The following is a 15,990-nucleotide window of genomic DNA, read 5'->3' on the forward strand; positions in this document are numbered from 1 at the left end:
GAAAGGTCATAGCTACATTAGATGTCATGAAAAATGACTGTCAAATTGGTTTTTAAAAATATGTACTTATTCTCTTGATCTTGCACAAACTACGTATGTTTAAGAAACCTGCCAATCTCCTTAGTACAAAAACAGATAGCTACTCATGATAAAGATAACATGTTAAGTTGTGGTCCGGCACAACAAAAAGAGAGACATTAGCTTATGGCCAAAGTCTTCTTAAGAAAAGAATGTACACATACATTCATTCAAGTAAGCACACCTCACACACATGGCCACCATCTCCAGAAGTTCGGACTCGATATTCCAACTTAAAGAGTTTCCACTGTTTGATTCTCCCTTAGTATAACAGCCAGTGTTGTGAAAGATGGTCGTGTTATAAAAGAAAGTGTTAATACAGAAGATTCAAAGTATAGTTGTTTATGTGATTTAAGTAGCTTGTAAGACAATTAATACTCTCTTTAAGCACCCATCCACACATAAGGAGATGAAGTTTCAGTTGTATTGGGAAGTGGGGTGTGAAGGGGGTGTATGGTGGTTGGTATAAGGACACAATTACAGGTTTATATCAACAACTGACCCAAACAACATTGCATGAAATTGACACGGAGTATTACCCAAACAACATTGCATGAAATTGACACGGAGTATTACCCAAACAACATTGCATGGAATTTTAATTTCTATTTTAGCTATCAAAGTATCAGGACCACAGAGAGAATATGAGAATCTTGGATGGGTTGTTTTTGTTATTAAAGCCTTCAAAATATTATTAAAGTGGCTAAATAGTGACTTTCATCAGGGATTTAAATATAACTACTGAATGCATAACGTATTTCTAAAATACTGTCAAGACACATTCTTCGGCTTTGCCAAGTCGAGACAAAATTACCACTTTCCCACCTATCCCAGACCTTGTGTTGATTGCAGATCAGATACTTACCACAATCTATATAAATAAATTAAAAATCATATGATGACATCACTGGTTAAAGCAGAATGGCACTTTTGGGCTTTTCAACATATATCTGACCAATGTCTGACGACTAATACATCAATGCAGTAGAAAGACACTCACCTCAGACGGCACACAGCAGTTTTGCAGCAGCCTCTGGACAAAGAAGTTCGCAGTTGGGTGAAGAGAAAGTAGTGCAACACGTCCATGTGCCAGCTGATTATGAACAGTTGTCAGCAGGGATGGATGGTGTGCAGCAACAGTTGCGACAATTGCTTCAGCAAGTCGACAACTTGCCTCGCATGACAATTCTGTGGGAACTTCGCTTTCACTGTCTTCTGCACGTTCATCTTTAAATACATCAGATAAAAGACGCTCAATGAGATGTTTGCTGTGTTCGCCCAATGCTTGTAACGACACCTGCAACAATCCTGAAGGCAGTGTTGATCCTGCAAAATCTGAAAAGAAATAGGGTACTGTCAGAATAGAGTAAACTGTCCAACACAAGCATTTATCAAATGTTTTACACGCAAATTATGATAGGAATTTTAACTGACATTTGCCATCTACTTCTGTTCAGAACCAAATGAAATGAGATTATGCTCAGGAGTACATAACGAAAAGAAGCCTATGACAACTGAAAGTGTCTCATCAGAAATCAAAACACACATGGTATGATTTAGTAACACAATACAGCAACAAATTTGTCATCACGTACATATGAGTGAGTTCATATGAGCCCAAGTTCAGTCTTACAAGGATAGCACATTGCATTTTTTTTAATTTTTTTTTATATTTATGGTATGTTACGTTCGCAAAAATATCAATACACCAAAGCAGTTTGATGCAACGCTCAAAAAACAGCTTTGAAGTCCTCTGAGCATGTTTAATTCTCTATAGGTGGGGTTGATGTTTTGATGGGTCTCCTGGCTCTGTGGTAGAATCTTCACCTGTCACATGGGCAGCTTGCTTTCGAATCCTGATGCCTTATTTTTTTTTTTAAGGTGAATGTTCTATGAGCATTTCTGTGAAGCGTGAAATACATAAAGCAGGAAAAAAATAAAATCTATAGTCTCCAAGACAGACTGGTTCAAGTTTTGTTCCAAAAACTTTTTTCATTTTTTCTGTTCAGTTTGAATACCTATGGCATCAAATATACGCTAATCAACACTGATCTAATTTTCATTTTTTATGAAAAATGCATTTCTACAAGCCAGCGAATTTTGTATGGCAGAGGCTACTTCTGGTACCACTAATTGATCCCTCCTATCCTGTTCCATTTGTGAAAGGTGCACGGTAAGAATGATCATCAGTAACCCTCTGTACTGGCTCTAATTTCTCAAATTTTCTCATCATTGTCATTACACAACATGTTTCCCAACTCTTTCCAGAAAGTGCTCTCTCAAAATTTCAACAGTAAACCCCTCCATGATGCACAAGGCCTCTCTTGTAACTTCGGTAAACGGAGTTTGCTGAGCATCTCGGTAACAATCTCGCACCAATTAAAAGATTGCACGAGTAAACATGCCGCTCGTTGTCATATCTTCTCCACCTGTTCTATCAGCCCTACCTGGTAAGGATCCCATATTGATGAACAATACTCAAGAATCTGTTAGTCCATCTTTTGAAAGACCTTTGCTGTTCATTGTAAAATGTCAAATCAAAGCATCTTCAAATGTCTAAATTTCAAGTTTCATTTTACTTTTGCTACCAGTAACAGCATTAAATTACACCATCTTCTGGCCCCCTGACCGATGTGTAGAAACAATCCTACCTCTTGCACTATCAAAATAGGGGACAGCTTACAGTCACTGGTATCCTGCAAAAGTCTACAGGATACCAGTGACTGTCTCCTGGCACCTATTTTTATTGTACAAGAGGTACATGTCAGTCAGGGGACTGAAGGTGGCATAACATAACGCTGAAACTGGAAGCAAGAATAAAATACAACTGGAAATTTAGACAGCTGAAGGTGTCTGGATTTGACATTTTATACTCAAGAATCAGTCAAACAAGTGCATTATAAGCCACTTCCTTCATGGAATGAATTACATTTCTCTTCTTCCTATGACTCTCAACCTGGCATATGCTTTTCCTACTATTTGTTTCAGGTGATCATTTCACTTAATGTTATTCTGGATAGTTACTCCTAGAAATTTTATGGTTGACACTGTTTCCAGCAGTTTCCCATCTATCGTGTAGTTTAAAGTAGTGGCTTTCTTTTCTTATGTATCTACATCTACATTGTATGCTCAATATGTAACATTTATTTATTTTCATGGTTAACTACCAGAGCATGCACCATTTGTCAATCCTCTGCAGATAATTTTGCAAATTGCCACTTTTTTTATAGACAACCCCATTGTCTGCGAACAGTCTTAAAGAGCATATAACGCTTTCTACTAGATCATTTATACACACTATACACAATAACAGTTCTGGAAATTACCTTTACATCTGCTAATTTTGTTCTGTTAAACAATATGTGTTGAGTTCCATCTGCAAGGAAGCCTTCTGCAAATCTGGTCCGACACTCAAAAATTTCATAATTTTTTCACTACCTGGCAATATGGGAACAGTGTCAAATGCCTTCCTTAAGTCAAGGAACATGGTATCAACCTAGGTGCCGTTGCCTACAGCGCTAAGGATATAATCGAAAAACAGAGCAAGCTGAGTTTCACAAGCGCTCTGTTTGCTGAATCCCTGTTGATTTTTATACAGAAGATTTTCAGTATTGAAAAACATCATGTTCCATAATTTCACAACAGATTGAAATCAATGACACAGGTTTATAATTGTGTGCAACTGTCCTGCAGCCCTTCTTGACAACATGAATGATGTGTTTTTTTCCAGTCACTAGATACCTTCATTGCTCCAGTGATATATGTTAAACTGCTGCTAGGAAGGGAAGAAGTTCTTTCACATAATCTTTGTAGGGTTTTATAGATATCCCATCTGGTTCCTATACCCTTCCACAACTAAGCAACTTCAGCTCCTATACTATTGAGTGATCAATTCACAAAATCTGTCATTTGGCATTTGCACAATGGGTGAAAGAAGGAACTGTGTTACTATCTTCTATAGTGAAATACTTTTGGAATACCAAATTCAATATTTCAGCCTTCTCTGTTTTCTTCCATTTTGGTGCCAGTATGATCACTGAGTGAATGAACAGAGGCTTTCGAAATGCTTACAGATTTTACACAAAATAGAGGATTTTGAACGGCTTATTGGTTTTACACAAGACCAAAACCTCTCCGAGGTGTACACACACCAGTTGACAAAGTTTTACTTTCAAAGTCACTGAATGCTCCCCTCACTGCTCTCCTTATGCTCATTCTGACTTTATTCAGCTTATGTTTGTCAGCTATCTTTTGACTTCTCTTGAATCAGACAAGAAGCTCTCTTTGTTTACGGAGCAGTTTGCTAACATGGCACAGTGTATATATTTCATGAACCAAGAACTGTACCCAAGCATCCACTCACTGGGACTATGTCATCAAAGAGGCCACAGAGATCAGAAAGTGCAACACTAACTTGAACGGGGACAGTAACTAATACCCAGGTGGTGCATGGAAGCAGGCTCTCAGTTTTGAGAGACTACATAAAAATCTTTCAAGTTATTTACTTTTCACTGGCCACCACCAGAATCTCAGACATAGACAGACGCACACCTCTTGCAACACACCAGTCTGTTATTTCTGACAAAAACAATGCAATTTATCATAGATGAGTCATGTTTTTATTCTATTTTGATGTGACACGAATACCAACAGTGTTTTATACAACAACCCACAGTGAATTTTTGTTCCTACAAGGTACATGCTGTTTGCATTTGAGATAGTCTTCAAGAGTGCCAGTCCAGCACTTAAGTACAAAACACTGCTTATGGTTCATCAAAATATTAACTGTGTAAGTGATTTTTGTTTAAATATGACTAAAAATTCTTCTAATTTCAAATATGTCACCCTTTACGACAATAAAACTAATTTCTTCACACCAACTGCTGTCAATACTATATTACAGCACTTATATAGATACAAAACATAGAACACCAACTTTTACTTACCGCTAAGTTGAGGCAAACCAGCCAGGACACGAGAATACCTCACCAACACTTTTTTTAAGTCCTCATGATTATTAGCGTGAGTTCCTAACTGTTGTATCACAGTTCGTACTATGTGGTTGGCATACTGGTCCCACACAAACTCTTCTATATTGTTCAATACAAATAGCGCAACTTTTGTCAGCCACAGCCGTTCACCTCCAGGTTCACACTAAAAGAGATAACATTGAATTGCTCATTACATCCAATGGTTTCAGCATTTTTCAAATACAGCAAACTACAAAGACATAACTTAGTGAATATGAGAGTCACTACAAAAACTGAAGACAATATAACCGAGAAGAAAATATCTGCTATAAGTTAAAAGTACCCCAAGTTCCTTCTCCAATAAGGTTTCATCATCTACACCACAGCTCTAAAGTTTATATGAATCTTCCAATGTTGTTGCCCACCTTCATTTACAGAAATGGATGTGACAAACTTAGTATCAATGGCTTTGGCGAGATTTTTGAAAATTTAACTTTAATTCGTGACAAACATTTTAGTACGTTAAAAGAAGAGCGTCCACAGAAGCTGTGGTCTTTTACTAGAAAGGAATTGAAGTCATCCGGCCAGACACTCAGGTATCACAAAGACATCAAAAGAGACAAAGATAGGGAGAAGACATTTTACTGCAGTTCCTCCTTTTAACTGTCATACAAACACATACATGTCAGGTACCAAAACAAGTGACTGTGAGACAGAAAATCAACTAAAATTGCACAACACAGAAAAAGCATGTGGACCTGATGGAATACCTACACATGTGTACAAAGAGTATGTCAAAAAACATTATTTTTCTTCTAACAGCACCGTACCATAGATCATTGCAGGAATGAAATATTCCAAGCAACAAATACGCAGATCATTCCCGATATCCAAGAGATGTTGATGAAGAGACAAACATGTCTATAGACCTATATGACTGATATCGGAGGATTTAAGGTGGAATAATCAGATAAAACTCACTGCAGGAATGAAAGATACCAACCTGAGATTCACAGAAGAATCCTATGGAAGTCAAGTCCACCCACGAAGGAGATGGCTTACAAAACCCTTGTAATCAGACACTTGAGTATTACTCATCAGCCTTGGACTCTTACCATATAGGATTGACAGCACATATAGACAAAGTTTATTCAAATGAAGACTATCAAATACAGATAAAATTATTCATTATTTGTCCATGAAAAATAACAGTATTTCTTTGTCATTTGTGAATGAATCAGTGTAAGAATAAAAGATAAATTTCAAATACAAAAACATTTATTGTTTCAATATTTTGTAATTTGTAAAACAAATGCACCTTTTGTTGCTTTTAGAATAGGTTCGAAAACAATCATTTTTTCAAACACATCTGGAAAAAGTGTTTTTATTTTTTGCAGAACTGATATTGTTGCACATGAAAGCTTATGTTCCACCAATGCTGAAGAGAGTAGTACTGTGTTATATCTTCTGAAAAATCACATACAATTCATAATTTCCTTCAGCAAAAAACTGAGAAATTATCAGTGTCTGGCTTTCAGGGGCAATGCTCTAGTCAAAGATGTTTTTGTGAAGCCTGGATACTATGAAAACTGAGGCTTTGAGAATGGGTCACCTGTTGTGCCTAGATATCTCAAGGCAGTAAAAGCACTGATCTTACAGATAAAATAAGGAAACTGAGACTACAAGCAATCTATCTTCCTGCGCATCATTTGCAATTTGAACAGAAAATAACGGAAGTGACATTTGTGCAAAATGCACTCCCCACCAGACACCATAAACTGGCTTGCAGAGCACAAATGTAGGTGCAGAAGTCATGTTTGTGCTTTGCAGCCAATGAAATACTGCAATCAGTAGTTTGAAAGCTTTTGATAACCCTCAAACACATTATTTGGAGAGCTGGACAGCACTGGAGAGCACTCATTTTTACGTGAGCTTTTATAACTACTATTCCACACTACCGAGTCAAATACTTATGATCATGAAACAACCAATGTACCTGCAGGCATAGCTGTTGTGAACCACAAAGTCCTTCCAAATGGAATACTGACAGTATGCTGCCACTTCCCAGATGCCCTAACTGAATATCATGAAAATATATAACATTCATACAGTATGTGTTAACAGAAATGTGTGTTTTGTAAAACAACACTGAATTAGGCATGCTGAAAATTATCCAAGAGACATCGACATGTCAGTACTGGCATTACCTTCTCTCCCAAGTTATCAAACTAATAGTTAAAACCAACTTTAAAGCACTTAAATACAAAATACATTAACATGAAAGGATAGATAAAAAATCTACTCACCAAGCATTGGGAGGGGAAAACACACACACACACACACACACACACACACACACACACACAGAATGATTAAATCCTTTTGTGTATGTGTTCCCCTGTCGCCGCTTGGTGAGTAGATTTCTTACCTACCCATTGATATTATACTATCAATAATTGATTATTTTGGTTGTTATAAAATACATGAACAGATGGAACAGAAGAATAACGATATAAGTCACCTTGGCTAACACACAATCATTCTTCCCAGACACCACTTGAAAACAGAAGGGGAACAGAGGAAGTAATATAGATACCCAAAATGCTGCCCACAACACTAAAAGTATACACAGACTCTAGCAAGATAGTATATAACACTAAGCATTACTATAGAAATATTTAAAGTAGAACAATGGTAAAATCTATTATCAACACAATAATTAGGTGACACCATCTTTAGAGCCTTGTTTTCACATACAGTTCAAAAAATGATAAATTTCTGTTTAATCATTCTCTCTTCCACTGCATTTTTGGATGGAACTAAATATGCCTGTTTTCTCAACATTTTCGACAAAAGTATACTACTTATCCTAATGACAATTTATATCGCATTAAGTGAAGACCTTGAAACCAATTTGCGAAGTCCCAACAAAATTGCTGTCCTTCAACCTAAACTAAATCTTGGGCTACACTGTCATTTGCACATCAGGCTGTCACCAGAACCTACATTCCAAAAAAATAACATAGATTCAAAAAACATTGACAATGATCTGTTCTCTTAATATCTGCACACATGCAACATTGTAACATCATTACGCCACAGTACAAACCTATCAATAAGTATTAGTACGTCCAATTCATCTATTAAATCCATTAGCCTATATACTCATCAAATAGCAAACAATGGTGAATTTGTTGACTGTGTTGTGAGTGAGCATAATGTTAACAGATTAGGTGCTCACACAATAGACAAGTATTAGGTACACTTCTAAGATAAGTCTCTAGAAATCAATGTATTAGTTTCGTGGGGTGTAGGGGGAAAATCCAAGTTACGAACACTAATAAAACAAGATAGACAACCTCTTTTGCAACATAAATGCCACACCACTGTATTCCTTGTACCTTTGGTATAAACAGAAATACAGGTGGTTCTCACTATGAATGGTTAGCCGATACATCTTATAAAAATGTGTGTGTGTGTTTTTTCACATCACCACCACTAGTTCAATTTCAGCCAAACCTGGTACACACATTACTTACTGTCAGGCAACAATTGTTGTTGGTATAAGGACCAACTGACTATCATACTTCATGAGATATGATGTCAAACAATGAGATGAGTGAAAAACTACCGCATCATGCATGATGTTTAAATTTATTATTTCTTTGCTACTAACTCTATTTGCAATATATTTTGCAGACAGTATTCACATATGCTACTGACTGCACCTATGCAAATACATCATTGTACAACACACAGTTCTAGAGATATGACATCAAACACTGAGACATGTGAAAAATGTTGCTTCATGCATGAAGTTTTAACACATTTATCCTTTACTACGTAAGACACTTTTACAGTCAAGTCAATGCAAGTAAATCGCTCACAGCTGGCAGTGGTGCCGACAGGTTTTAAATGTTAAGCTCAAACAGCTGTTGGCGAAAACAGCAGCAGCTGTCTACAGAGCTACGAAGAAGTGTTGTCAGAGACATTTACAAAATTGTGTTGTAGACACGCAAAGCAGCTGTACTTGTGAACCGTTTGATAATTTCAAAGGTGTTTTCACAAGTACATAGAAATGAGATTTTTTTTTATATTACATTATAAACAAAGTTCATTTTTTGTTTCATTTTCTCACAGAAAATTGGCAAAATGAATATCTAGGCAATATGAGGTACATCAGCTAGTTAAGTAATAGAAACATGAATCAAGCACATTACTGACATCTATCAACAATTGATAACTAGCTGATTATTCACTGCACTATATAGCAGCAAACAGCATTTTTATTCTAAAGTGGTATATAACAAATTCACAATTCCATCAGGGTGTTGTTTGCATTAATATTTATTAAGAAAAAGAAACACAGAAATTAATTTCAACACCTAATCAATAACATACTGCAACTATTTCATTGGTAAAAAAATGAGTTTTTATACATATGAGAAGTAAAATACATAACACTATGCGTAAGCCACATCTGGGGATTACAGAAGTGTCCGATTCCACCTGTCTGCTCTGACCCATGACATCACCAATATGGCGGAAACGACCATTTTCAATATCTCCAATATGGCGCCTATTATGTCAGTACATAAACACATCTCCATCCAAAAATATAATCAAACTAATGAGATCAGTGTGGGAAATTGGGGTTTTTTTTGGGTGGGGACAAACTAAATATAAACACATACAGACACACATCATGATCCCAAACCACACAAAAGATGACATAAAAACACCACTAAATTCCCAAATTCCGCTATACTTACAATATCAACAGGAATCGGTTACTTTCCTTCACCTACAAAGCTCAACCACTATTGTCGATACCACAAAATAAAAACCAACTAGGCTACTCCACAAATTATAACACAAAACCAACAAAAATTGGAATTGGACACTTCCCTTTACCTATATAGGTCAACAGCAGCGCACGGTGCCAAATACACACAGCGAAAGCACACTGGAATCGGACACTTCCCTTGACCTATATAGGTCAACAGCAGCTCACAATACCAAAACATATCTATGACGGCGCATTGGAATTTGACACTTCCTCTGACCTATATATGTCAGCAACAGCTCCGATACCAAACACACATAGGCACGATGACAAATTGGAATTAGTCACTTTCCCTGACCTATACAGCTCAAATACAACTGACGATACCAAAAAAATGGAAATTGAGTCCTTCCCATAAGATAAATAAATCAATCACAAGTGACGATACCAAAGATAAATAAATCAATCACAAGTGACAATACCAAAACATCAACCACCAACACATGCAGTAAATAATACGAACACAATAACACACAAAAACCCCACCGAACATCATAACATGCGAACAATAGACCTAAAAAAAAACTACTACTTACTACAAAAAGTTCCGGCGCTACACACTAGGTATGCCACCCCAATCTCTCTCTCTCTCTCTCTCTCTCTCTCTCTGTCACACACACACACACACACACACACACACACACACACACACACAAACAAACAAACAAACAAACAAACAAACAAAAAAACACAACCAAAACAAACCCCCAACTTGCAGATGTCACATTTCACTATCCCCGCCAAAAGCCCAAAAAGTAGCACAAACTAAATGACGGACAACATGTCATCCCCCATTTCAGTCCACAGACATGCACTACTTAACATAGAAGTCATATCCATACCTAACAAAAGCAGTCACAAATTGAATTAAATGACGTACCGCATGACAAACCAATAACATCTAATGGCACCGCTATAACATAAACACAACCGAGACTTAATTCTTAACTCAATGAAACTAATTTACGTTCTTTTATAACAGTAACAACTGATAAATGCACACTTCACGCACCGACTCTCAAATGAATCCAACACACCACATAACATGTGGACCATACATACACCACCACCACCACCACCGAGACAACATCTACAAACACAACACACTCATAAACTAAACTCCATGCTGTCATGACGTCACACACCACAACACCCTTACGTCACGAGGCAATGCCGACGGGTGGGATCGGACGCTTCTGTTGACCCAACATATGTATAATAGACCTCTTTAACAATTAAATTACAGCATCCAGCCATTCAAACGAACTTACATACAAGGAAATAGAAATATATGGGGTGGAAAAGTGATGGAGACATCATATGACCCAACTGAAATATAATTTTCACCCACTTGTGTGCTAAATTATTTTATAATGAAAAAATATGGAGATCTACTTTATCTGTCATTTGTGTGGTCATTCTCTACATAAACAACTGGTGTCTTCATACAATCACAATCAGCACCGCACTCAAAAGTCTTTCCATTGCAGTTCATTAAGCTAAAGATTCTCTAAAACAATATTGTACACATGTTAAGACTCAAATATTTAGGGCAATCTTCTTGTCATAACTACGATGTGTAATACAAAAATTAGAATGCTAGTTGCAACGCAACTTTAACAACTATTGCAAAATACGCATTTCATAAGGAAACTACGTTAATTGGTAAAATTCTTCTGTTGAAATAAATGTTAACCTTTCACCCCATAACAAAATTGTAGGAGACTTGCACAATGACTCAGTACACGGGAATTTAAGTAGTGTCCTCCTTTTGCATTTTTCACCCTATCATTTTTGTAGATCTACCTTATATAGTAGAGCCTACAACATAATATGTACAAAATACTCATTAAGACCAAGAACATGTATATGTTTTGTAACTTGAAACTTTGTTAGGTATACAACTTTCATATTGTGAACATTGTAATGTGAAAAGAAGGTACCAACAACTCGGGATTGTTGATACCACATACAAACAATTTTGTCTACACTGCAATGTATCACAGATAGTGATGATGTAATAGTTTCTATTATAGTAGCAGTTCATATGAGCGTTTACTACAAATAAAACACGACAGACATTCACACTTACCAGATTTCTGTCAGCAGCAACAGTAATTAACTTTTGCAAGACGTGACTTGCAAACTGGTCAACACAAACAATTCTTATTTCCTTATCAAATTCCTTAATAAATCTGTTAATCACTTCATCGCTTGCAAAAGGCAATATGTTTTCAAGAGCTCTGGAAGCCAGCTGATTGTATGAATACTTCAGTTCTTCTCCTACAGTCTGTTGAAAGACGTTTTCCACAAATATTTCTGTAATACAAAGGAAAATGGGTGTAATACTTCATGATGATGTTTGTAAACAAACTTTCTTTATATTTGCGTTCACTCACGTTTTTCTTCTGGGTTATTGAAACCACTTTTGTCAAGCTCCAAAACCCTAAGAAAATATTGGTAGGTTTCTTCATTTATGTGACTTCCTCTACCAAATTTTCCTTTCTTGCCATACTTCCTCGCATTTTTTAAAAACGACTTCTTCTTGCGCTTAAACCCACGAATCTTGTTGTCCATGCCGCTTTAGTTGCAGTCGATTGAGTGCTGCGATGGAAGAAACGTAATATCGATCATTTCAGTACGTCGATCTATCAGGAACGATTTATACAAATCCGATAAGTCACGATACCTGCAGACAACACCGTCTCATGAAGATTAACTCGCATTATTGTTTAACTCAATGCCCCATCTCTTCATCGCAATCAGATGAAGGATGTTCGTGTCAGGACGCTGTTTAGGTAGTTAGCATGCGAAGATCTTTCCACTGTGCGCACTCTGGTTTGACGTGCGAACACAGAGCGTCACTAAGGCGCAACGGCAATTGGACGTTTCCGCCTGCCATCAAGAGATCCCTTATGCTTCGGCGTCACAACTTTATGGTGTTATGAAAGGGCCTACAAAGAAAAAGCCCAGGGACATTTATAAGAACCGTGAAGGGAAAGGTCATTTTTTTTTTAATTTGCAACCTTTACAATATTTATAATACCACATGTGTGTGTGTGTGTGTGTGTGTGTGTGTTTGTGTGTGTTTGTGTGTGTGTGTGTGTGTGTGTACTGTTTAGAGAGATTAGATTAGATTAGTTTTTCGTTCCATAGATACGTGCTGAGGAGATCCTCGTGGATGTGGAACATGTCAATTTTTTTGTGATGATGGCGGTGATGGTGGTGGTGGTGGTGATAATGATGATGACGATGACAGAAGACAAAGGGCGAAACCCACTGCCAGCACATGGCCTACATAGATTTAAAAATATTTGGGTATACTGGCACTTTAATGGAACAATAGCTGTTTAAAGTTCACAGTGTCCTGGATTATTTCCTCAGTAAACTCAGGAATTTTACAACCAGAGCAATAGTAGTCTCTGGAACAGCTGATTACTCGCCTGAGGTTTCGAACACTCAACCCTGCAAAGGTTACAAAGTACAGTTTACTTGTTAGAATAGTGTGCGAGAAAGACTCATGCTGTATCTGAAATATAAGTATTTACTCTGGTGAAGAGGCGAAACTGGAAGACGTTGTCTCAGTTCTTGGCCTTTATCTTGCTATGTGGCACCATACATCCAGGATAATTATCGTACATAACAGTACCTCTGCTGCAGAGTTACAACTGAAAAACAAAGTCTGTGTTACTAGTAGGATGAGTCGAAGTTTACCACAAACTCTGAAAGCCAAAGCATCAAGAATGGTTTTCTGTAGAAAAACAGACATTCTTCTCTTCGTAAGGAAAGACAAGCGAAATATCAGAATGATATCAACAATTCACAGCGCTTCTGTTGTAAACACGAGAAAGAAAAATAGAAAAACCAGAGAGAATATATTGAATGAAGCCTGTGTGTGTAAATCAGTACAATTTCCATATGAAACTAGGTGATTGTGTGGACCAGTACCTTTCGTGCAATCCTGTTCTAACGAAATTGATGAAATGTACGAAAAAGACATCTGTTATCAAATAAACTGTAGATTTTTCAATTTGTTTAGATTGATAATGCCCTGAATTAACAGAAAAAAGTATAAGGCGCTTATCCACTTGGTGGCGAAAAGCTAAATTACCAATGATGATCTCTGGACCAGGGAGAGATGTGTCCAGTCCATCATCTAGTGTAACAGGAAGAGCACAACGTTGTCAGATGACATGAAGCAGTGTGAAACTGTGTCCACTTCAGACAGCGGATAAAAATAAATTTTGTAGCGGAAACCATACAATCTGTGCTGCCACAAGGAAAGAAGTGAAACAAGATACATTTGCAAATTTTGTACAGTTCCTCCTTGTAGAGAAAAATGTTTGATGCAGAACCATACGTTAAAAAAGTACTAGGCACCTTCATTTTCATACAGGCTCTGAGCTAAACACAGTATATTAAATAGTAGTTGCTGTGAACGACAAGGCTTTATCGATAAATCAAACCAAAGGGCTCAGTGACAATTTCTGCAAATTGGCTACGTTTCTCAATGTAGTGTTATGTATATAGTCATGATAGTAAATTTTATAACAAAGGAGCATGCATTAAAAATTATTGTTCATAATGTCCAGAAAAGGTTTTATGTTCAAACACTGAAAGTTTAAAATAAAAACTACGCAAAGTTGATGACAGGTAAATCTGTTTATGAGTACAGGCAAACAGAAACAGGTACCAAAAACATACATTTTTGAATATTCAGACACCTGTACTGAAAGGTGATTAGAGGACCTGCACGACAGTTAACTTGAATGACCTGCACTGTGATAAGTTGGAAAAAAAAATACGAAGTCCTTAATGTGTTAGTAAGATCTGTTCACCCAATATTGTAATTGTTATACAGGGTGATTCACCTAAAACTTGCACTGCAAAAATTGCAGAAATGGAAATTGTTGTTAATGTACGGTTTTCACAGAGTGGATTGGCAGTCAGGGTCTCGGATTGTCAACTAACAATAGGTTGTAACAATACTTTATGTGCAAACACACACTTTTTCCAAAGGAACAATGACTATTGCCATCAACAAACTAAAAACAGGGTAAATCAGAATTTCAGTGGTGTTTGTTCCTGTGGCAGCACAGACTAAAGAACACCACAAGTGCAAACACTAATTATGCGGATTTCGACCAGTAATGGGACAACTGACCATTACAGGTTGTGTTCAAAATGATCACTGGCAGCAGCAATACATGCTTCCAGTCTGGTATAAATGACTGCTGCAGACATGCTAGCATTTCAGTGGAGGTATCCAAACAGGGTCAGTAATAACTTTTTGCATATCATCACCTGTAGTTGGTATGTCTTTGTAGACAGCGTCTTTCAGCTTTCCCCACAAAAATGTCAAGAGGCGTCAAATCTAGTGACTGGATCAGACAAGGTACAGGTCCCTTGCATCCACTCTAAAGATTTGAAAACAACTAGAGAAAACAAGCTGTGCTACTTTGTGCACTATGGGCCTGTCAGCCATCATGTTGGTTCCACAGGTTCCTCCTAGTCAGCAGAGGAATGTCATCTGTGGAAAATAGTCTCTATAATCTCAACACCAATATTTTGTTTCACCAGTGTATTCAACAGTGCTCGAGATTTACGAAGTGATGAACATTTTTCCAGAAATGACTTTCAACCCTATATGTGAAAACTGATAAAGAAAGACTTATTATTTTATTGTGCAGGTAAATAATTTCTAACAACAATATGTTTTATTGTTTTTATGAACAGTTTTCTACAAAGAATAATCACACAATGCAAGATAATGCCACTAAAAGAATGTATTGGTATTGTATTGTCTGTGAAAGTTTTTTTCTTCTATTGTTCTCAATGATGTATGAAGTGGCTGAGATCAAAGATCAAGCTGAAGTCTGTTCTTTTATATACTGTAAAATAATGGTGTTCTGTAAGGAACAAGTAAACTAAAATATAACGTACAATTTACTAAATGGAATTCTAATGTATGGACTTTTATTTGCAAGTAGATAACCTCTATGGAAGTTTTACGTTTTGTGCCCGCAGTAAACAGGAAAGCTGCCATTAGCGCCTCGTATGAAGATACTTAATTATTGGTAGCTGGTGAATAATATT

The 15,990-nt window shown here is 36.9% G+C and overlaps 1 protein-coding gene across 2 annotated transcripts in view; it reads right to left on the reverse strand.

Moving 5' to 3' along the window:
* The window catches only part of LOC126272174 (nucleolar protein 9-like), a 55,433-nt gene extending 42,935 nt beyond the window's left edge, over positions 1 to 12,498 (reverse strand). For both annotated transcript variants that reach the window (XM_049974824.1, XM_049974823.1), the window contains exons 1-4: positions 12,294 to 12,498; positions 11,987 to 12,213; positions 5,025 to 5,232; positions 1,079 to 1,413 (exon numbers count right to left, since the gene is read on the reverse strand). In XM_049974824.1, coding sequence (XP_049830781.1) covers positions 1,079 to 1,413; positions 5,025 to 5,232; positions 11,987 to 12,213; positions 12,294 to 12,471 — 948 coding nt within the window. In that variant the 5' untranslated portion in view covers positions 12,472 to 12,498. The remainder of the gene's footprint in view (positions 1 to 1,078; positions 1,414 to 5,024; positions 5,233 to 11,986; positions 12,214 to 12,293) is intronic.
* Between the last annotated feature and the right edge of the window lie 3,492 nt (positions 12,499 to 15,990).

Source organism: Schistocerca gregaria, chromosome 5 (genome assembly GCF_023897955.1).
Source record: "Schistocerca gregaria isolate iqSchGreg1 chromosome 5, iqSchGreg1.2, whole genome shotgun sequence".
NCBI classification, from domain to species: Eukaryota; Metazoa; Arthropoda; class Insecta; order Orthoptera; family Acrididae; genus Schistocerca; species Schistocerca gregaria.